This window comes from Perna viridis, chromosome 15 (assembly GCF_037379345.1).
Source record: "Perna viridis isolate PV_CMFRI_1.1 ecotype Kerala chromosome 15, ASM3737934v1, whole genome shotgun sequence".
NCBI lineage: Eukaryota > Metazoa > Mollusca > Bivalvia > Mytilida > Mytilidae > Perna > Perna viridis.
In genome coordinates this window covers 25244135-25268211 of record NC_142459.1, presented here as the reverse complement: position 1 = coordinate 25268211, position 24077 = coordinate 25244135, and the positions used below count along the sequence as shown (strand labels likewise).

Here is a 24077-nt window from a genome sequence, read left to right as displayed (position 1 = left end):
GATACAAAAAGTCTGCGTAGTTACAGCAAGCCCTGGCATAATGTATGCCATATTATAATAAAAACTCCGTACGCAGGTGCTGAAGGAATGTTGACATAGATGGAAGGAAAGTTGACAATACAGTATGAAAAGTCATTCAATTTTTTCGTATAGTTTGGTCAATAGTTTTCCTTTAGCATCGATCTTTTAAGTGTAGGTCAAGATATGAGGCTGACTTTACAGTGTCTGTAGTATCTTTTTTATCAAGTTTTTTTGGGGGTAGAACTAGATGAGATGTATCAAATCCCCGAAACTAGGATTGTTAAACGATAGCACATCACCTACATAGCGGAAACTGAGATTAAATGATGTAGCTAAACGTTGTCTTTTCTGTCATATCAGACAAATCAGTTTCATTAGATTGAATGTACAGGTCAGCAAGTAGAGGAGAATATTGTGTTCCCATTGGAATGCCGGCCATTTCTTGAAAAATACGTCCACCACACTGGATATACATGATGTGCATAAAACAGTTTTTTGAAAACATCTTCTTCAGTATATTTGCAAAATGATTTGGAATTATTTTTTTACAAAGTATGTGGAATCTCTTTCAAGAACTAAATATTTGTATCTAAGAGTACCGTCTTTTTTGGAGTAACAACGATGTATCATGTTTTTGAGATTAGGATTTCAGCTGAGCATGGGGATTGGAAGTATAAAGAGTAGAAAAATCATTGGTTTTAATGCTATTATATTCTGATAATAATCTTGAATTGAGGGTTTCCAGAAGATCTTTCGAATTTTTCCAGAAAACTTTAAGTAATAAAAACATCTATATTCTAGCATCAGGCTTAAAAAATTGAAGAACCTTAGTGAGCGTGCTCACATACCCCACGGGTCCCTATGTTGGATACTCCAGTAAATTTGGTCATAAGAGAAATACATGTAGAAGGACCCTGATTAAAAAGAAATTAGAGTGATTTTTTTTTCAGGCATTAGAAAAGATTGCAACAAAATAAAATTTTAAAAAGATTTTCAAAAATGATTTTTTCTTTATTTTATAACTCAATTATGTCACTCAGAATGGTAGTTTCAAACTCCAGACTGTGATTTCTTTGGGTTTTAATTAATCCAAAGTAAATTATCATTGTAGCGGAAGAAACGTACACTTGACCTGTAATTTATCATAGTGAACTTGTATACCAAAACTCATGTCAATATCTAAAAGCGTTTAGAAAAAAAGTCCAGAAAACTGTTATTTCTGTGAATTTTGCTAAGTTCAAGGCCCGTAATTTCAGTAAAAATCATCGAAGCAAAACGAAAGTTAAACTTGACCTGTTACTTATCATGGTGAACTATAGGCTGATATTAAGTGCTAATTACCAATGATAAAAACAACATCCAAATGTTTACATTTCTTTATTTTCATGACTCTTAGGTAAACCTGTACTTCAATATCACATTACATGGACAATGGTAGTCACATTATAATTTCAGTTATAAATACAATGTAATAAGTACAGTATCATGTAGAAATCCCCAAGAGTGATTGGTTTGACAAAATATCATTTCTTTCTAAACCTAGACACAGCTGGGAGACATCATATTTTCTCTTTATTTGCATGATTTTTTATTAAGCATGTGCTTAAATATCAATATTTATCACTGCATGTCACTACCAATGATCCACCCTGGTTATTACAAAGTACAGTATCATTTAGAAATCCCCTTGAGTGATTTCAACTAAACCAGTTTGACTGAACAGTATGGCTTTCCCAACCTAAGACTCGTTTATGATAGGTATATTTATCAGATAGGTATATTTATCAATAATGAGAGTTTATGAAAGCTTTTTAATTGTTTAGAAAGCTGTATATACTGACTTATCATATTTTTTTCTTAATTTGTATGATTCTTACATGTGCCCATACCCAAGTTAGAAGTAGTAGCCTACCCACCAGCCCAAGACTGCCTATTTTTTGGCAGGACTGGCTAATTTTAGCAAAAATTTATATAGCCATATAGTAAATATATTGAAAAATTGTATTCAGGACTGGCTAGAATTTGAGTGAGTTTCCTACCCTGGCCTGTACTTAAATATCACACTATTTTATATGGGAGAAAGGTAGTGGTTCTGTACTTCAAGAGTGTCACTACCAACATTTCGGACCTTGTTATTGCAAAGCACAGTATCATGTAGAAATTCCCCTGACTGAAAGCAGCCAGTTTGTTACATAGTCATAATCCATATTCTCTTTTAGTCGTTTTTCTCTGTTAACCAAACTGTCTAGCAGTGTATCAAATTTGTCTTTAGCTGTTGTGTATAAGTTATCTCTGGACAGAGGTCCCTGAAATACACAGAACATGTCTAATACTGAGTTTGGATAGAGGTCCCTGAAATAAACTGAACACATCTAGTACTGAGTTTGGATAGAAGTCCCAGAAATTAATAGAACATACCTAGTACTGACTATGGATTGAGCTCCCTGAAATAAATAGAACATGTCTAGTACTGACTATGGATAGAGTTCCCTGAAATAAACCAAACATGTCTAGTACTGACATTTCTGATGATCACATGGTGAGAAACTGGTACAGTGAAATCTATCTAAAATGATCTCATAAAAATCCCTTAACTTGTCTAAACAAAGACATTTTTTAGAAATATTTATATCAGTTTAAATGTATTTTGAACCTTTGTAAACTGAAGCACTATGTACATCAAACCAATTTTTAAGTTCAACCAGGTTTCATTTGAGACAGATTTAACTGTATATATATTCATCTCACATGTAAAAAAAAAAACAAAAAAACAAAAACAAGAAATTTGCAAGCAATGGCTCACGAGTGATACCCCCATTTTAATCACAATATGACAATATGAAGATAATTAACAAAAGCCTCAGTAAACAGGAAGTTGTTTTTAAATTTCTCTGCCACTGTGATGAGTAGTTGCTGAAAAAACTGAGACAGAAAAAATTATTATGGAAGGAAACACAGATAAGGGTAAGACAGTTTAGCCCCATCTCCATCGGAGCAGAGGTATAAAAAAAATTAAAAATGAAATATCACTGACTAAAGCATGAATTCAAGTATGGAAAAGATGTTGAAATGACATGAATCAATTCATAATATTCATTCATAGAAAATTTGAAGGAAAGCAGAGGATGCTTACCCTACCGGTACATCTTGTCCATGCTTCCAGTTTTTTAGTGGAGTCCAAGTTGATCATTTGCTTTTGTTACTTTGTGTGTATGATTTTAGTTACTTTATGTTCTTTGTTGTGTATGTCTGTTTTCCATGTCTGGTCTTTGTCCCTAGAATACATTCTTTTGATTACTGCTATAACCTTGGTTCTCTTGATTACTCTTCCATGTCTGGTCTTTGTCCCTGGATCACATTCTTTTCGCTACCGCTATAACCTTAGTTCCCTTGATGGCCTCATAATTTGGGCATTTTTGAAAATTTGATTTAAGTTAGTAGTAGAATAGTAAAATGGTCACAAACACTGAATATAAGATGTTTATGACATTATTCCAGAATTGACAGAATGCATTAATGTAACTTTTACAAAAAAACTTTAATTTTAAACATTTCTGCAATTTTTAAGATGGTTTTTGTGTGGAATGGAAAATAATTTTGTAAGAATCAGGCAAAATGGGAAACATATGAATCATATTTATCAACAACCAATCAACAACATAGTTTCAAATTCAAATAATTTGGATTGCTGTGTGTATCAGGGTTATATATAGAATGATTTACCTCAAGGGGGTCTTTCCGTATCCGCATGATAAAATCCCTGGTCTCACCAGTAACTTTAACTGGAGGTATTTTACCATCCATCATATGCTCCACACAATGGATTTTATGGAATATCTGGCAACATATAATTATAATGTCAACAGAATCAATTTCAGAAAACTTTTTACAGCAATGATTTAAATCTATAATAGTAAAGTAATACTGTAGAAGTATTTACAGCAATAATTTAAATCTATAATAGCAATGTAATACTGTATAAGTATTCATTTTCATGGTTGTTAGAAAAGCGCAAAAAAAGTACATGCCAAATTTATTTTTAACATTTTTTGAAACTACGAAAATTGATACCCGCAAATATGCACACTTAACAGAATCCAGGAAAATATGCAACCACAAAGATTATTAGTTACAGTACTTTAAATTCCAGGCTATTGTGAGTGTTAATGGAGTCAGTGAAGCATGTGCCAAAAAGTAGAAAGTGATGAGTCGTCACCTGGCTCATGCTTACAGCTGCTTCATACATGTATAAATACACAAAGTACATGTAGCTTCTAGAAAACAATGTTCTATAATTCAAGGTTAGTAGTGGGTATTTGTGTTAGTGTGTGGGCTTATTGATCACATCTATAAATGAATAACTAGAAAAAACTGTGAGCCAAGTTCACTGAAGGATCCCCCCTGCTCACAACCAAGTAATGGTAAGATCATTGAAAAACTGTGAGCCAAGTTCACTGAAGGATCCCCCCTGCTCCCAACCCAGTAATGGTAAGATCATTGAAAAACTGTGAGTCAAGTTCACTGAAGGATCCCCCTGCTCCCAACCCAGTAATGGTAAGATCATTGAAAAACTGTGAGCCAAGTTCACTGAAGGATTCCCCCTGCTCCCAACCCAGTAATGGTAAGATCATTGAAAAACTGTGAGCCAAGTTCACTGAAGGATATCCCCCCACTGCTCCCAACCCAGTAAGTGTAAGATCAAAATATAAACAAAGTAAAAAAAACTTCGCATAATTCTGGAGTACATACATGAATATCACTATATTGACCACATACCTGATAGAACAGTTTTCTGTCTTTCGGAGAACCTTTATGTTTTTCACTATCTAGCATATTAAAATTGTTCCTTATCAACCCAAGATACTGCTGTATAGTCTTCTCAGTCAAAAATTTGTTTTTCTCTTTAATTAAATTCTGAAAAATATGTCAAAAAATTATCATATCATGATCGATATGACAAAAAAAATCATTACAAAAAAATTTTACATTGGATTGAAGTACAAATGCATAACACTCCGGTCATGATATTAAATACGAGTCTGAATCACTATTTTTATATAAAATACACAATACATTTTTAGTATATAATAACATATAATATCGAAAAACATGAACAATTGTTTACAGAGTTTTTTTCTTGAACCAAGACCAATATTCAACCATGAATGTAGTAAAGTATCTAAGAGTATTTTTGTGATATACTGTGACCTGTTCACTTACAAATAGTGAAACATATAAAGGAACATATCATAAAGTACCTTGCCCATGTTTCAATAGTTCCAACACTCATACATTCCACCAGAGACACACATTTTAAAGCTGATTAAGTGGCATTTTCATTTGATCTATTTTGTTTTTTCTCATTGATCTTTCAAATTTTTGCCAGATCATATGCACTTGCATCCTGAAAGTTTGGAAGACCTGCATGCTTCAAGTTATTTTTCCAGTTTCTCGTAAAACTTGGTTGGTTTATAATTTTCTGCTTGTACTTTGCTAACTATGGTTTATTGCATCATCTTATCATTGTCAAAGTGCTTTGGTTTTTGATGTAAATATAACCTTGATTACTTACCTTCTAATGAAAACTGGTGTAATCATGTTCACTACCGGTTACTGACCTTCAAATGAACACAGGTGTAGTCATGTTCACTATTTGTTACTTACCTTCCGATGAACACTGGTGTAGTCATGTTCACTGTCTGTTAATAACCTTCCAATGACCACAGGAGTAGTCATGGTCACTGTCTGTTTCTACCCTTCCAATGAACATTGGAGTAGTCATGTTCACTGCCTGCTACTTACCTTTCAATGAACACGGATGTAGTCACGTTCCCTGCCTGTTACTTACCTTCCAATGAACATGGGTGTAGTCATGTTCACTGTCTGTTACTAACCTTCCAATGACCACAGGTGTAGCCATGGTCACAGTCTGTTTCTACCCTTCCAATGAACACAGTTTTGTAGTCATGTTCACTGCCTGCTACTTACCTTTCAATGAACACGGATGTAGTCATGTTCACTGTCTGTTACTAACCTTCCAATGAACACGGGTATAGTCATGTTCACTGTCTGTTACTAACCTTCCAATGAACACTGGTGTAGTCATGTTCACTGTCTGTCAACACTAACTGAAATAACAGACTTTGGTAAAAATCATAATATCCCCATTATTAGGCCATTCAAAGTAGGTTTCAAGGTTCTCAGCCCATTTGTCTGTAAATCAATAAATAAATGATATCAATCTTTACACTTTTTTTGCACAGACAGAAAATATGATGAGGAAGGTGTTTTTAAATTCATTTTGCAATTACAATGGGTGATGAGGCAGTCACAAAAGAGGGAGGACCCAAGAACCAAATAATTAACTTAGAATTGCCTAAGCTGATACTAATGAGGTTTATGAAGACAGAAATAAATACTATGTTCTTGTAGCTGCGATACTGAATTTTCTTTTTTTTTAGCTAATATGCTGGTATTATATGTACACAGCCAATGTGCCACATATGAAAATCTTATGGTTGGCATCATATGATTATCATATGAATTGAGCATGATATGATAATCATATGCTTCAGTTTAGATGTGATTATGACATGCTATCATATGATAACAAAGATTATCATATGTTTATAGCCAAAATTTACTTATGAAAATCATATGATAATCATAATATAAGTATTATGCTTAAATTATCATATAATTACCATATGAGTATCATATATGGTTTGGTAGGTTGATCATGACACTAGCTTACATAACAGTTCTCCTATCACATTACTTTAAGTTATATAAATCTAAAATGACATCAATTCACTACATCTAATGGGTACTCCTCTTTTAAAGAGATTTTCTAAGGTTATATTTGGCATCTTCCAACATTTTCAAGGATTTTTTTCTATCAGTTTCTTAGCCTACAACAGCAATAGTTCCCAGCAATCTAAAGAGATAAAGAGAGCTTGATTTTTTTCCAATCATGAGGCACTGAATATTGATTTACAGTTAGAGGGAAGTAATTCAATCTTGTAGAAACTTTTGTTGGAAAAATTTCAAGGATTTTTCCTGGATATGTATTTTAAAAATTTCCTTTTCATTTAAAAGACTAGATGTTTATATAGCATATAGAAGGTAATTTTTGCAGGTTTTTTTTGTAGTTTAGCCATCTGTCTAAAATATGCCAAAATAAATTCCACAAAATATTTCTTCTTAGCTCAAGTATTTAGTGCACTTAATAGTACCCTCCAAATTTAGAAACACCAATATTTTTATCTCAACATCCCTAACTTTTCCAGGTTTTTCCATTGTTTTTTCTTGGATACAGATTGACTTACTTCAACAATTACAACACTGCCTTTTAACAACATCTCACAAAACAACCGTGCCTCATATGCTCCATACTCAAATGACTTGCTCGGTCCTCGACTCTCGTAGTTATCTTTTAAACCTTTACATGCACACAGAACATTCTACAATATAAAAATGTGACTTCATAAAAATAAAACAAAAGGATTCAATATAAATTGATAGTGTGTGAACTTTTAATTAATGAAAATGTTGTCTTCCTAACAGCTTTATGTTTTCACCTGTTAAACAATCAATATCTGGAACTGCATCACACTGAAGCTGTGATTTACTGAGGAAAATGCTACAAAAAGTGTTGCAGCAGGATATACAGAACTACAAAAAATAATTCCCATAAAAATTAAAGAATCAAAATTTCCTGATTATGTGCACAACTAAATATTATGATCTTGCAGAATACCAAATTTCAGGAATTTTTGTAGGGTAGTTTCAGAGTTAAGATGACAAGCTGATATATGATGATTTATGGTAAATTAGGGCACAACAACTTATGGTGTTCTTGCTACATACAAAGTTTTATGAATTCTGTTGAGTAGCTTTAGAGCTGATATATGATGATTTTCAGTAAATATCTAAGTTCAAATTGGCGTAACTCCCACCAAAATTATACAATCAAAATATCCTCATGATATATACAACTACATAATGTGTTCATGCAAAACACCAAGTTTCATGATATTCAGTTAAGTAGATTATAAGATGTGGCTATGACAAGCTGATACATGATGATTTTCGGTACATTTCTAAGTTCACAAGGGACATAACTTCCATAAAATAGAATAATCAAAATTTCCTGATTAACAACTAAACATAATGTCCTTGCAGAATACCAAATTTCAAGAATTTTTGTACAGTAGTTTCAGAGTTGTGATGACAAGCTGATACATGAAGATTTATGGTAAATTAGGGCTTAACTTCTATAAAAATTAAAGAACCAAATTTCCTGATATTATGGACAACTACATATGGTGTTCTTGAATTTCAGGAATTTCTTTTGAGTAGTTTCAGAGGAGTTGGAATGACAATAGACTAATGGACTGAGTGACCCAACTCCTAGACCTCCATCTGCCTATAGCCACACAGATAAAAACATAATACCCATCTATTTGACACATGTAACACAATACGTGCTTTGTTGGGCATAGCTTATAGTTGTTAAGCTCGTCATCATCATAATATCACAGACAGACAAACATCATAATAACATAGTCATTCAATATTTCTTTAAATAATGGTTACCAGTATTATGATTGTTATGTACAAATCATATGACAACTGAAACAAGTGATATGACAACATTCTAGATGTCCATGTTGTATACCAGTTTTTCAATGTCTGTTTTCTGGGGCTGAATATCTGTTACTACCTGTAATCAGGTAGGACTCAGGGATAAGAGCATAGGTCTTCAAGAGAGAGATTTTTTGGCTTAATGCATTAGTGAGAAGTGGTATGCATAATTTTGTGAAGTAAAATATTGTAGTTGATTGTGACATTTTAATAATTGATCATTAAAATCAGTTTATATTCCCTTATAGTTGTTCTCCAGGCCCAAAGAATATGACAATACAAAACTTTAATCTTTGTTATCATATTTCAAACTTATTCATGTACGATTAAGACAGTCTGCATATTGGCTGTATATTATGGAAATGATCCATATAACCCTGAACTTTTGAGTGATTTTTATAACAAAAGTACTGCACTATGGAGTGATTCACAACCCAAATAGTGTAATTAATTCAAAATTCATAGAAACAATGGAGAATCTGTAAAAGTGAACAGATCTGCTGTTTAACTTGTGCCAATTTAACCTATATATTAACTAGTCATACCTCAGTTTCCTCAGCATATATAACAACATAATCTACATCAGATTCAGGGGTAGATAACCCATACATGTGACTTCCTGCTCGGGCAACCAGTACAATCTGTTCTGGTTTCATCTTATCTACTGGTGCTCCAATCTCAGTCATCAGCTGACACAGTTTACCATGATCATCAGAAAGACCTGTGAAAGGATTTCAATAAAGTCATCAAGCAAGAAGCTACAGAAAGCTTCAGACTGAAATGGACCCCACAATATGGTTAACTTTTAAAGTTTTTGTCAAAACATCAAATAGCTGTACTACATTAAATTGTTGCAGAGAAAACTGTAATGAAAAAGTTGTGGAGGGACGAACAAAAACCGAAGGTAAGACAAACACTGAACCTCAAACAATTCGAGAGTACAGTCAAACCTCGGTAGCTAGAACTCCAAGGGACTACTGAAATGTGTTCAATTATCGGGAGTTCGAGAAATTAAAGTTTGTATATTTCCGGATTTTCTTAGGTGCCGCTCCAAGTTCGACTTCATCGTTAGAAATTGCCTTCTTCCTAAGAAATTTTGTTAGTTCATAGATCTTTTTTGTTCGCTTTCGGAAGATTATGTTGATTTGTGGACATTAAAAATGCTGTGTTCGCTTTAAAAAACGTTCAGAGTTCGAGTTCCTTGGTCAATAATTTGTTTTCATCCAATTTTCTTTCATGCTTTTATCATACCGACTTTGGAACATTCTCGAACTTCAATCAGTGTTATGTTAAAGATCAAAACTATCTAATCTGGGATGACTTAAATTTAACCTATAATAAACTAAAATGACATTGATTAATGATAGGGTTTCAGTTTTTCACACCTTTTATTACTCAAGCTGACAAAATTGCTGACGAGTTCGAGTTAGTGAGGGTTATTCTCTAAGATTTATTACCGAACAGAACGACTAGTCAGTTCGAGTGTTCGAGAAATTGAAGTCCAAGAAATCCAAGGTTATTTATATTGATTATATAAAAGAAAATTTTGGTACTTTCAATTGTGTTCGAGAAATCCCGGGTGTTTGAGCCATCCGAGTTCGAGCGATTGAAGTTCGACTGTATAAAAAACAGCTTATTTTAAATCAAGATTAGGAATACAGAATATAAACTGCAATGGAAATGTAAATATGTATAGACAATAACAGTGCACTGACTTGACAAAAAACTGATATACATATGAGGCTTGTAAACATATGGTCAATGTATTTGACTGCTCAGGTAGAACAGTTGCAGTATAAAACACTATTAAATACTTGAGCTGACAAAAGTATTTACTTGGGAACTATCTTTTATGCTGAAGTTAATGCATAAAAGCAGCAATAAAATACATACTATTTCTCAAGGGAGTTATCTTCCTTCCTTCTAGTCTTGTCTCCATCTGCCAACTACCCACAATTCTTTCTACTTCCTGTCCATCCGTAAATTTCATACCATTTATTTTATTCATGACATCATCTCGCCAGGTTGTCAGTGTTTGGAAAATATCTTTTTTAGATACATCAGTGTTCTAGAAAACAAACATTTTAATGAAAGAACCTTAGTACTGTGTTTTGGTGTAAATTCCACTCACTTTTTACACATAAGTTCTGTGATTCCAAAGAAGTTCTGTGATTCCAAAGAAGTTCTGTGATTCCAAAGAAGTTCTTGCTTTTAATGGACATTTGACCAGTAATCATGATGTATGTATAAAATTTGCCAAAATATTACTGTACCAAACAGGTATACAATAGTTTGAGTACATTAAAAGAACCTGATACAATAGTGTGAGTACATTATAAGTACCTAATACAACAGTGTGAGTACATTATAAGTACATGCTACTATAAAATTTGCCAAAATATTACTGTACCAAACAGGTATACAATAGTTTGAGTACATTAAAAGAACCCGATACAATAGTGTGAGTACATTACAAGTACCTAATACAACAGTGTGAGTACATTATAAGTACATGCTACTATAGTTTGAGTACATTGTAAGTATCTCCTACTATAATCTGAGTACATTGTAAGTACCTACTACTATAGTTCAAGTACATTAGAAGTATCTAATACAACAGTTTGAGTACATTGTGAGTACCTACTACTATAGTCTGAGTACATTGTAAGTACCTACTAGTATTCCCGACTTACAGACCAACATTTTGTCAACATTAATCTCCCTTTGGAGCAGGTGTCTATTCAGAACATGCAAGGTTTTCCATCCGATATCAACGATAATTTAGAAAATCTCGAAAGTCAAAAGGGAATTTCTCATTCTACTGACCCTGCCGTAAATTTTCTTTACCCAGGATACAAATGAAAATCATCCTTATGTAACCTACCAAAAAAATGAAACACCCTGTAAATTTTAGAAACACTGTTGTGTTTGTCTGCTGGGGATTCCATTTTCATTCGAGTTACCTCTTTTTTCTGCATCCGAATCCGAACATTGATTAGAAAGACTTCGAAATTACACCTGCTCTTACGGGAGGTAACTCTGCAAAAACAGAATAAAATATGGCTGCATCCCGAGCTCCGCAAGTAAGGAATAGTTTGATAACATTGTAAGTACCTACTACTGTAGTCTGAATACATTGTAAGTCCCTACTACTATAGTTTGAGTACATTATAAGTACCTGATACAACAGTTTGAGGAGATCTAATCCTTTCTTTGCATACTCGGGTAAATCATCAGCAGAAACAGATGATGTAAAGGGAGGTAACTTGTTCTGGTAATTCTGTAAATGATGCATCAGTCTGAAAAACAGAGACAAAATATTTACTATAAAGAGCAATTCACTTATATGGGATGTGTATACTTTTTCACTTTCTAGAAACTCTTCTATCAGTGCAAAATTAGTGTTAAGTTTAAAGAAAAGGATATTTTTCTGATCAATTGTTTGTTCAAATATCTTTGTCTCCAAGAACAATTTTGTAATCATTTCATACCAAGTGGTAATTTTTATAATTTTTACGGCAAAAAAATCTTCAAGTCATCAGCTTCTTATGTGTGTTTGCAAGGAGCAGAGTATCCCTGTGTTGTCAAAGAGCAGACACACAGAGAGTATCCCTGTTGTTTTCATGAGTAAATTGATTGGGACATTGTGACATGAACTACTTGTAAATATAATTCCCCTACCTAAAACTATCACAAAACTGCTGACATGTTGTGGCATCCTTCACTTTAAACTTTCCATCTTTTCCTTTCTTGCCAATTCCTGCTACTGACTGTCCTTTACAGGCTTCAATGAACCCCCTTAAACCTGAAAATATAAAATAGAATATGGTAGCGCTTCAATGAATCCTCTCAAACTTGGAAATATACAACATAATATAGTGACACTTCAATGAATCCTCTCAAACCTGAAAATATAAAATAGAATTTGAACACACTTCAATGAATCCTCACAAATCTGGACATATAATACATAATATGGTCATGCATCAATAAATCTTCTCTGACACAGAAATACACAACATAACATTATCATGATTCAATGAATCCTCTCAAACCTTGATATAAAAATATATAAAAAAAAATATTCACACTTCATCCATCTTCTTCAGACAAGCAAAATAAATAAAATAAACTCATTTTTGGTGTAACATCATTTCTGATCTTTTGATCATATTTTCTAGATCTGTTATGAAAATTATAGAAACAATGTCACATACAGTGACTGCTAAATAATTGCATTACTCAAATCAAGTCATCAGTCACATTTCAAATAATTACCTACTGAAAACTGACTGAACTATTTTCAACAAATGCTCTATGTGTACAATTTTATGTTCAGATCTAAATATTTTTTTCACATTAAAAAACAGGTATATAATATTTTCAGAATTTCTTTACCAAACATACTAACCAATTATCCAGACTTCTAGCAAAAGTAATTTCTGGTCAATATTTATTGTTTGTGTGCAGACAGGTGCAACACTGGACAAAAATTGTACCATGTTAGTAAAAGTTAATAAACACTGAATGTTGTGGGAAGTTGAAAATATTCTCTGGCTTAAGTAGCTTATAAAATCTAGTGGTGCCAAGAAAAACAGGTGCCTGTGATTAAATCACTATCTATACTCACCCATAGCAGTGAGAGGTTCTAGATTGTTACGGAGTTTCACCCAAGCTTCATCTTCATACAGAACAGCTGATGGTGGACTGTATAATACTTCTAAACACTTAGTTTTTCCTTTAGTCAAGAAATGGACAAAATGGTAAAGTTCTTCAAAATACAGATATCCCTGAAAATAAAATGTTGATTTAAATACACATTGATATTCTAAAACTAAAAATATACAGTTATTGCAAGGGCTGGCCAATAGGGCATAAACTTAGCTTTTAAATCATGTGCAAACCCTCTACCCCACAAACACACAAACACTCAAATATACCATCCCACATTTTCATTATTCTCCATGGTATTTTAAATCATCTTTTGTCATCTAAAATTTATATCTTTAAATTATTCAATACTCAAACTCTTGTTTTTATCAAGTTATACAAGATTATATAAGGCTAAGAACAACCCAACTCATCCATTTCTGTCAAACCTTATAGTCAATAGAAAGTAGATAAGCCATGAACCTGGAACAACTCATCAAGAAAAACAATATAACAAATATCTAAGCACTCCCTGGAATAGAAGCTTACAAATCTGGTTTGTTTGTTTGTTTGTTTGGGTTTAACGCCCAAGCAGCAATATTTCAGCTATATTCAGGTAATGAACATGAAATGGATGATAAATTGAACATGAAATGACAATGAAATGAAAAATGGGATGGGACACAAGGATAATGGGGTCGAGAAATCTTAATTGCCAGTAGAAATAGGGAGAGGTGGGTAGGGTCGGGCAATTTAGCCTCCTGTGGCAGAAACCTATGGTTCCTACTACGAGAGAATACCACAGTAGGGTTTTTTAACGTGTGAGGAACATGGCATCTTTCCCAACATAGTGCACCACTATGGTTTGCGGTCAGGTTTTCTGTATTAAAGCCTGACAACCCCAGCATGAAACACGCCAGGGGTACCCCATTCCACCACCTGGGTCACACAACCCAGTTGCTCTGTGGGCAGAGCACACTAGCCCCTGGCTAGGGTTCTGAGCACTATTAAGTCGCCTTTTACGACAAGCTTAGCGCTGCTGCAGGCCTATTCTTGTGACACCTGGACCTGCACAGGTCTAGAAATCTGGTACTGAAAAGTGTAACAGAAGGATGGACAAGGTTACTGAAATATAACTGCAGGGGAATAAAAATATTATTCTGAAATGTAATCATACTTTTAAACCAAAGTTCAAAGTTGTACAATTAAAAATCGACATCTAGGATACAACATCTTCCCATTGCTCATTCAGAGTATTGTACATGCAGATCAATTATTTAATTAACACACTGATAAATACCACTCAACTTGTCCCATCACTTCCCAATCTTTCATACCTTACCACTCAACTTGTCCCATCACTTCCCAATCTTTCATACCTTACCACTAAACTGGTCCCATCACTTCCCAATCTTTCATAACTTAGCACTCAACTTGTTCCATCACTTCCCAATCTTTCATAACTTACCACTCAACTTGTCTCGTCACTTCCCAATCTTTCATAACTTACCATTCAACTTGTAACCACTTCAAAAGTAAATACAGCACACCAAGAGAGGGAGGATTCTCTTACTTTTATATTGGCATCCAGTGGATTGCAGAGTTTTACGTTCCTAAAATCCTCCAAGTGATCCATCTGGGAGTATTTTATTGATTATTTGGGAGTATTTTGGAGTCACACGAAGTATTTTATTACTGTGTGTATTATAAGCATGTTCACCTGACAGGTATGACAGGATGTAGGTTGTACTTCAAAGGATAATCAGGGCAATAAAAACTTCCAGCTGGGAGTATTTTATTGCCTTTTGGAGTAAGTATGACAAGATCACTCCAGGATTTTTATGGCATTTTGGGGAATTTCCTGGAGTTATTCCAAAAGTGACTCCGAAATGGGAGTTTGAGTGTGCTATAAGTTCAAAACACCAGTCTTATGATCAACCTTAGTTAGGCAAAAAAAGATAATGTATGATTCCTGTTACCCTACCTACCCCATTTTTGGTTTGCTTACCCTAAACATTTCATGGCCATTTTAGCTCAAGCACTGTTTACCAGTAGTTCTACATGGTTTCCAAAATGTACCAGTAAAGTGTATTTGAAAAATAAAATAATTTAACCATCTACCCTGTTTTTTTTCTTGCCAGTAGCAACATTTTCATCACCACACTTAAGACCTAAATGCTGTCATAGACCATTTTTTCCACCTGTTTTGGAAAGTATATTATGCATAATGCGAGTTAATTTAGAAATGAATAATATTCCCAAAGTGCTGTCAGCACTGGAGGTTTTTTATTCTTGTGAAAATAGTACTATACACTCAATTTCAAAGATTACATAATGTAAATAATACTTAAATCATAAATTTGTACTTCCCATATTATTTAGAACTGTTTTTCTTTATTTAAGTTTAGTCTTTGATAATGATTTCAGAGATATGCATGCATGTTAACTTTAATAACACGGTGATTTTTACATAAAAGCACATGGGCTGGCCATTTATGTCATATTGTATTACCCTGAGCAATTACCCTCCGTGATTTAGTTCTTATGTATGATTTCTAGATAAAAAAAAATTCAGCAAATGAATTTGATTTACATTATTTATACTTATTTCCTTGGTGTGACTTGGCTAGAAATATATTGGTCAGTCATTAAACCTACAACTTTCTGTGAACTCACCATAGTAATACTTTGTTATGAAAATGTTAATTCTATGTGCGGTTGGGTACTGTGGAAAGTACTTTAATTCGTGGAAACCACTTTTCATGGGTATGGAAGGATACTCAAGCTCTTGGATACTTGAATTTGTGGTTTTGAGGTTTTTCATATACACATCAATGGGAATCTCCTTTTCGATGGGAACTTTATTTCGTGGTTTGGCCTATCCATAAAAACCATGAAAATCGATATCCTATGAACAATAGTACAGCAGTCCCTCCCATATGTGGGCATCCATACTGCAATCCAAACTGGTCACATAAGAGAGGATGCCTCTCTTGAGAGGTTGGGCGAATTTCATTGTTACATGTACATTTTTATGTACTTGTACACAAATTATACACAGTTTTATTTCATACTTGTTATGTATGTAATACCTTTTTTTTTAAAGGAAAGTAAGTACATTTTTTGTTTATTTGCGTATTTTTCAGACTGAAAGTCGATTTTTTTCAGCAAGTCATCAGCTGAAATTTATTGTCTACAGATATTCTTTTGTTGAGCATTGAACTTTCAACACCAATGGTTTTCCCGACCTAAGCTTACTTAGAAAAATTTGTAATTTGGGGGAAAATCAATCATACCAGTGATCGATTGACGAAGATAATTGATCTGTGCCGCTATCAATTTTACAAATAAAGATGACTATGTTATATAAGATCAATGCTAATCGGAATACACATCTTTAAAACTGTTAGAATATATAAACAAACTATAAAAGGCTTTACTGGTAAAAGCATTCAAGAGTTATCGGTCCTAAAATTGATATGCAAATTTATGCCCACTTAGGGTATGTCCTAACACTTTAGCACATGGCGCAAACTAAAATCAATTAAAAGTGTGACCTAAATGGCAAATTGCAAACAGATTAAAATGTTAACAACTCTTGTTTGAAATTTGAAATACCTGGTCATTTTTTTATAATTAATTACATCATAATTATGACCGGATCATCAAACTAATTCCATACGCTTGACATGTTTACAATTTGGTATGCCTAATCTAAGGGCTTCAGAGAAATTGACACTCAATTAACTACTTTATTGAAAATATGCTGGGGTAAAACGCTCAACTCGATCTCCGATGATATCTACGGTTAATATACTGACAATTGAACATGGCAGGATACAAGAGGCTAGATGCTCATTTTTCATTCAAAGTTGTGGCTGCTGATTGGGTAAGAGATGGTCGTTTATAAGGGGTTAATTTGCACTATAAGTTGTTAGTGCAATTGAAATGTGGTTGCATAAGACGGGTGGCCGTTGGTCAGGGGGGCCATTTCAGAGAGGGACTACTGTACTTTCACAGTACTATAAAATATGCTGTCCAATCCTCCTACATATTTTTTCTGGAATAGAACTAATCTTAGACAGTCATATCTTACCATATCTGATACAAATGCCTCATCAATAACATGCTGATTGACTGGAGCCATTGATGTCTGATCATCTGCCAGGTAAACAACATAGACTGTGTTATGTCGTGCCTGCTCTCCCCTTTCTCTCTGTGTCATCTCATACCAGGGGCAGGTAACCAGTACAGCACACACAATTTTCTTCCCACAACCTTTAATGATAGATTGTTACTGCATTTACATGTACTAGTAATTTGTACAAAAATCGTAAGTTGAAATAAACAAACAGATTAAAACAATAAAATTATAGGGTGCAGAGCATTATTTGTTGTTTGCAAGCTTCCTTCCCATATTGGTTTACATGAAACACAACCACAGAACATTACAGTAGAGTTTGATGAATGATAGTGAATTTAAAACAGCGCAAAAGCAAATTTATAGCAGAAATCGTGAAAAAATGACAGTACTCAGTTTATAGCATCCCTACCCAGGGGTTCAAATTAGTAAAGGTTCAAGGTCTAAGAACCTAAATTTCTAACCTACCACCTTTAGAAATTCATTTACCTAGGTTCAAGTCCTTCAACTCTTTTCATTTTAGTTATGGACTTCAGGATTTCCTCAAGTGGACTATTGATTTCAATTTTAGATAAATCCTGAACCGTCCACTCTGTAAAGTAAAATTCAACACCTGCCTTATATTTTGGAAATGTAATTGAGAAAAATTTACCTGTAAATGTGTCAAAGAGAAGTTTTTGGAACTTGAGCCTAGCCTCTTCAGTGACAGAGGAAGGAATGTGCATAAGTGCCAACTGTTTAAGCTCCAACAAGTAGCCATCCTGGATTTGTGGAGACTGGAATCCTGTACTGGAACCATCAGCTGTTGCTTTTATCTCCCTCAAATTATCCAATGTCTGTATAGACTTCATCAATACTACAATAGGGTTTGTAAGTCTCGTTCTAGTTTCAGTTTCCCTTCCAGAATTTACGGAGTAGAACGTATTGAAATCCAAATACCGATATGCATTTTAGTGTGCACTTCCGGGAAATTCAAACGCTGCTTCACAATGCAAAATCTTCTATTTTATGCTATTCTAAACATTTTTATCTCTTAGAACTTGATAATTGTCATTTTTAATCAGTACTTTTATCCAAAAATCATACTTCACTTTTAATATTGAACTCAATGCTATGTTAATGACGAATCTCCATACATTTGAATGGTAGACTAGGACCCATTCTTACATAACCACGAAGTCACGTGACAACACTTACATACCCTATTAAAGTCCAAGAGGTTGAATAATACATAATAATTTTTTTCACATTTAGATTAAACATATTGTTAGTTTGTAATGCAAACTTATTTAGACTGAAAAAGACAGAGTCATTTTGTTGGTTAAAAATTAATGACAACTGTGTTTATAGTTTTAATTCCCGAATGTCTGATACAAAAAATTAATATCAGAAGGAGCTTCCTATTAAGAAAACTTTGAAAATAAATCAAAACCGTTTTGAGTTTTTGTACAATGCATGGACAGACACGGAGAAAAATAGCATTGGAATTAAATATAAAAGTTCCTTAATACAAAATTGTAACCAAAATGAGAGATGTTACATAACATATCCTATATATTACCATCTTTTGGTCCATTTTTGGGACGATTTCTTTTCATGTAAAGATGTAGCTTCTCATGAGACTGAACAGCATTTGTCGCTATGGTTACCAACTCTACTGATTCTTCCACTTCTTTCATTTCAATTTTACTATAAAAAAGAGAGTAACTTTTTTTTCACATTAGATAAGAGATTGATTAACTGATTTTGCAATATGTTTCTAGAAAAGCAGAGGACACACCCTACCAGTGCACCTTGTCCATGCTCCCAGTTTTTAGTAGAGTCCAAAGACTCATTTACTTTTGTAGCTTTGTACATATTATTTTGGTTACTTTAAGTTATTTGCAGTGAGTGTCTCTCATTAGACATTACTCGGTATGATTCTGACCAAACCAGTGATCATTCTATCTTTTATGTTTGTCCATTCACGTATTGCAGTAAGTCTTTCACAAACAATAAAAAGCTTCAGGGAATGTAGCATGATACACTGCAATGGTCGAACCCTGAACAGTTGGGGCAAGTGCGGACACAATATTAGTTTATAACACAGCATAGGGACTTAAAATTAATCAAGGACGCATCATTGGTTTGGACACAATTTAGTGCAGAACTTGAAATTCAATTTAAATATTTTCAAAATTATACCAAAAAATAAAAAGTTAATTTTTTTTAGTTTAGCCCCTTTGACCCCTCTGAACTCCAAAACTTAAAGACGTCTGAAATCGCATTAAAAAATGCAGGCAGAGATTTTCATAAAGAAACCAACCTTTTTAGTTTATAATCTTGTTATAAGGTCAACCAGCTAATACTCAAGTTATGGCACAGTTAGTGTCTACAGATGGTGACAATGACATTGCCATATGGATATACATACAACCGCAAACTTTTTTGCAGTCGTATGAAAACATGTATTATACAATTTCACAAGTCAAAATGTTCATGCAAGTTCATTAACAAGGTTCTATTTTTATTATATTTTTTTTTATTTCTGAATTTCCGTTCCATTCATTGTCAAAATTCATCATTATGATTCGAGATTAGTTTTTGTTTACATCAAACATGAATTTGTAATTTAATATTCAGTCTGGTATAATGCGCTTCTGATCCAATTATATTTTTTTAAACAAATAAATTAAAGTAATATCATTACTAAATTAAAGAACCTTAGTGAGCGCACTCATTTACCATGCACATCCTTATGTTGGATACTCAAGTAAATTAGTTCGTAAGAGAAATACATGTTGAAAGACCCCAGTCAAAAAGGAATAAGAGTGTTTTTAGGCTTGAGACCTTATCTTCTCACTAAATTCTGTTACTCTAAATGGTAGTTTCAAACTCCAGACTGTGATTTCTTTGAGTTTTAGTTAATCTAAAGTAAATATCATTGTAGCGGAACAAAACGTACACTTGACCTGTAACTTATCATGGTGAATTTATATACTAAAAATCATGTCAATATATGCAAACGTTTAGAAAGAAAGTCCGGAAAACTGTTACTTCTGTGAATTTTGCTAAGTTCAAGGTCTGTAATTTTGATAAAAATCATCAGGGAATAACAAAAGTTAAACTTGATCTTTAACTGATCATGGTGAATTCATATACCAAAAATCATGTCAATATCTGCAAGTGTTTAGAAAAAAAAGTCCAGAAAACTGAAGATGGACTGACGGACAGATAGACAGACTGATGGATGGGTCAAAAACATTATACCGTTGTGTGGGGTATTAAAATAAACATATAATACATGTATACATCATATTATTTCATCTTTGTCCTGTCACATTACAACAAAATAATAAAAAAAACAAATTCATCATTTGTACCCTAAGAAAAGCACTGTACCCCCTAACTCAAAGGTCAGAGAGGTACATGATTACCCAGGCAAAAACTAGTGGCTATGCTCAATTGATGATGAAGCATACATGTACAGTAACTACTACATACATGTTCTATAGAAAGAGATATACATGCATTTGTTACTGATCACTGACATCATGGTGTACCACTTTTAAAGTGGCAGTAAATATCTTTTAGTCTGAGAATATTTTTATAATTTTTTTCTGCATTTAAAGTAGTAGAGCTAATCACTCACAATACAATGAGTGATTAAGGGAACTAAGATTCTAGCAAACATCAAAGAATGTAATCCAGGAACAAATACCAGACATGGAAAACAGATGTACACAACAAAATAACCAAAATAATACATACAAAGTCAATGAGCAACTTGGACTTCACTAAAAACTGGGAGCACGGACCAGGTGCACCGGAAAAACGTCCTCTGCTTTTCTAGAAACAATCGTAAAGTTGCTCATAAAATGTTAAGTTCAGGGTAGACAAAAAAGGGAAGAAAAAATATGACACGTTAAACAAATAAGTTTTTATGGTGCAGATGGATACACCGTAACAATTTACGAGTTCATGATGTCAACCATAAAACTTCATGGCGACTTCAATCTGGTAGCAACATAACCCTGTACAAGAAGCCTAATTGTAAAAATTCTAGCACAATACAAAAAGTCTGCATAGTTACAGCAAGCTCTGGCATAACTTATGAGTTGTAATTTGAAAACACCATACGCAGGTGCTAAACATGCTGAACATGCTGAAGGGATGTTGCCACAGATCATCAGATGAAAGGAAAGTTGATAATAGGGAATGAAAAGTTGTATAGTTTGGTCAACAGTTTTCCTTTACCTTGGTCTATAATTGTACGCTGACTTAACAGTGTTTGTAGTATCCTTTATCTCAAGTTCTTTGACGTAGATGCGATGTATCACATCCTCAAAAACTAGGATTTATAAACAATAATATGCCATCTATATAGCAGAAACTGAGTATAAAGGATTTAGCCAAACAAAGTTCATTGCTTTGGATTAGATCATCTATAAAGTTGGTCTCACAAGGGTGGAGGAATAGGTCATCAATTAGAGGAGCACAATTTGTTTCCATTGGAATGCATTTCAATCACTTTTTGAAAAATGCATTCACCACAATAGACAAATATATCGTTGATAAAAAATTCCAGAATTTTGAAAACATATTCTTCAGTATATTTGGAAGATGATTTGGAATTATTTTTTATAAAGTAAGAGGAATCTCTACCAAAAACTACATATTTCTGTATCTAGGTGTACAATCTTTTTTGGAGTAACAATGACATATGATGTTTTTGAGTATTAAGTATGAGGAATAGAAGTATAAAGAGTTGAAAAAATCATAGGAGTTAATGCTATTGTATTCTGATAATAAAAGAGAGTAACAAAAAATCACATGTAAAAAAATTTTTTTTAGATTCACTAAAAAAGTAGTCAGTGTTAAGTCATAGTACAGTCCTTGAATTGATCTGCGCAATGATTTGACAGATCGATGACCATTGACTGATTGATTGCTGACAGATCAGTGACCGATGACTGGTGACCAATCTGATTGCAGTTTTGTTATGTAAAATGATGTAAGATCTGTTTTAAATGAAAAAATGTAAAATAAAAGTATAAATTGATGTTTAAATCTATGACATTATGTAAATATGTGTAAAATTGACAAAGAAAACAACAAAAACCATAAAATACATTGACTACTCTGTGGTCATGTGATGCAATCACCAATTAAATGGATCGGTTTGACGGATCGATGACTGACCAGAAACTGATCGCTGATAAATGAACGATCATATTTTTTGTTGCACAGATCGGTTCAGGTACTGTACATATATGTCTCTTCCTGTGCTGAAATTCGTAAGTCTATGATTGATAACTCTACGTTTAGTCACCGATTTCTTTGAGCCAAATGATGGCAATAGCTCAAATGGTCCATTACTGTGATCGAAATTTACCCCTGATTGGTGAATTAGGTAACTGTTTAAATCAAACTGACACTTGTATAGCTTGAGATCATGAAATTGTCACTTTTGCCACTTGAACCAATACTGGGCTTGCAACTCTCAATGTGTTTTGTACTTAAAAAGATTTCAGGTAAAGAAATGATCGAGGCCAGAATTTTTTTTGTCATTTCCACATAAATCTTTCCCCAATGACAAAAATGACCAGGGAAAGAAAAATTCCTGCATAAACATGCTTCCATTTTTTTCATAGATTTTGCATCAACAAAAAAAGTTTTAAAAAATATACATGGTTACCATGGTTACTCATAATCCCAACAAGTGAATAAAATATCCTTACTTAAACCATATACAACGTACCTAGAAATTATATTATGTATATACGGCGAATAGAGGCAGGGCCAAAAATTAAAAGTGTGAACACCATTGTGGACTGACGGACAGCTAGTTAGGACTATCAAGATTAGGGGCAAATGGATTCGGATTCAGTCTCCAGAGTAACTCGAATAATTCAGGACCCATTATCAGTTGGAGTACACAAGAAGTATACCTTTTGGGATTTTGCGCTAGTGGTGGTGGTCAAAAGACAAAACAAAAAATACCCCAGCACCGATTGCCAAAAGGGATTACCTAACAAGGTAAATGAAATAATCGGAGATACATGTAGGCGGAATATAACGATTGATATCATTCAGGTAATTTCCAGAGCTATTTGCTAATTTTACCACCCAGTGCATGTGGCCATAAGGCATAACAGAAAAAAGCTCTGAACACAGAGTCCTAATGATCTTTAGGGATTCGGCGCTGGAGAAATTGTCAAAAGAAAAAATATCTCAAGCGCAAAATCCCTAAAGGGATTACACCGAGTCCTACTCCAGCAATGCTAGAGGTTGTCTGACAAGCTATTTTCTGACTTGGTACCATGCTGGGGTATGGAGGAACGGAATTCCAACCTCTTACGTTGTAACTTGTAGGAGTACACTGAGTCCCAAAACTGCAAAAGGGATTACCCTGTGCTCAGCAAATTTCAACGTCATGTCATAATTATCTGGACTACAGTAGCCGAGAGTAGGTTATCAAAGTGGCAAAAAATGTCTACCTTTTTAAATATATAGCGCCAACGAAAATGTTCTTCTAAATGTTGCGAAATGATAAAAAAAAATGCTCATTGTCATAAACATACAGATAGTTCCAATGAGCAAGACTAAATACTACAAAACGTACAGTATACACAGAAAT

The 24077-nt window shown here is 33.7% G+C and overlaps 1 protein-coding gene across 1 annotated transcript; it reads right to left on the bottom strand.

Moving 5' to 3' along the window:
• Positions 1-1382: 1382 nt before the first annotated feature.
• Positions 1383-24058, bottom strand: LOC148597596 (uncharacterized). The gene is made up of 14 exons (XM_088562929.1): positions 24022-24058; positions 19020-19147; positions 18111-18314; positions 17414-17595; positions 13298-13457; positions 12349-12472; positions 11846-11966; positions 10561-10735; positions 9213-9388; positions 7350-7484; positions 6102-6149; positions 4798-4935; positions 3745-3858; positions 1383-2327 (listed from the first exon to the last, which is right to left on the bottom strand). The coding sequence occupies exons 2-14, from the start codon at positions 19135-19137 to the stop codon at positions 2172-2174; spliced, it is 1851 nt and encodes a 616-aa protein (XP_088419055.1). The 5' UTR covers positions 19138-19147; positions 24022-24058; the 3' UTR covers positions 1383-2171.
• Between the last annotated feature and the right edge of the window lie 19 nt (positions 24059-24077).

Excerpts from the sequence above, each read along its gene's own strand:
- LOC148597596 (XM_088562929.1), bottom strand. The coding sequence starts at position 19,137 with ATGAAAGAAGTGGAAGAATCAGTAGAGTTGGTAACCATAGCGACAAAT. Across the intron at positions 12,473-13,297 it reads AGAACCTCTCACTGCTATGG|GTTTAAGGGGGTTCATTGAA; the intron begins GTGAGTATAGAT and ends TTATATTTTCAG. Across the intron at positions 7,485-9,212 it reads TATATGCTGAGGAAACTGAG|AATGTTCTGTGTGCATGTAA; the intron begins GTATGACTAGTT and ends TTTATATTGTAG.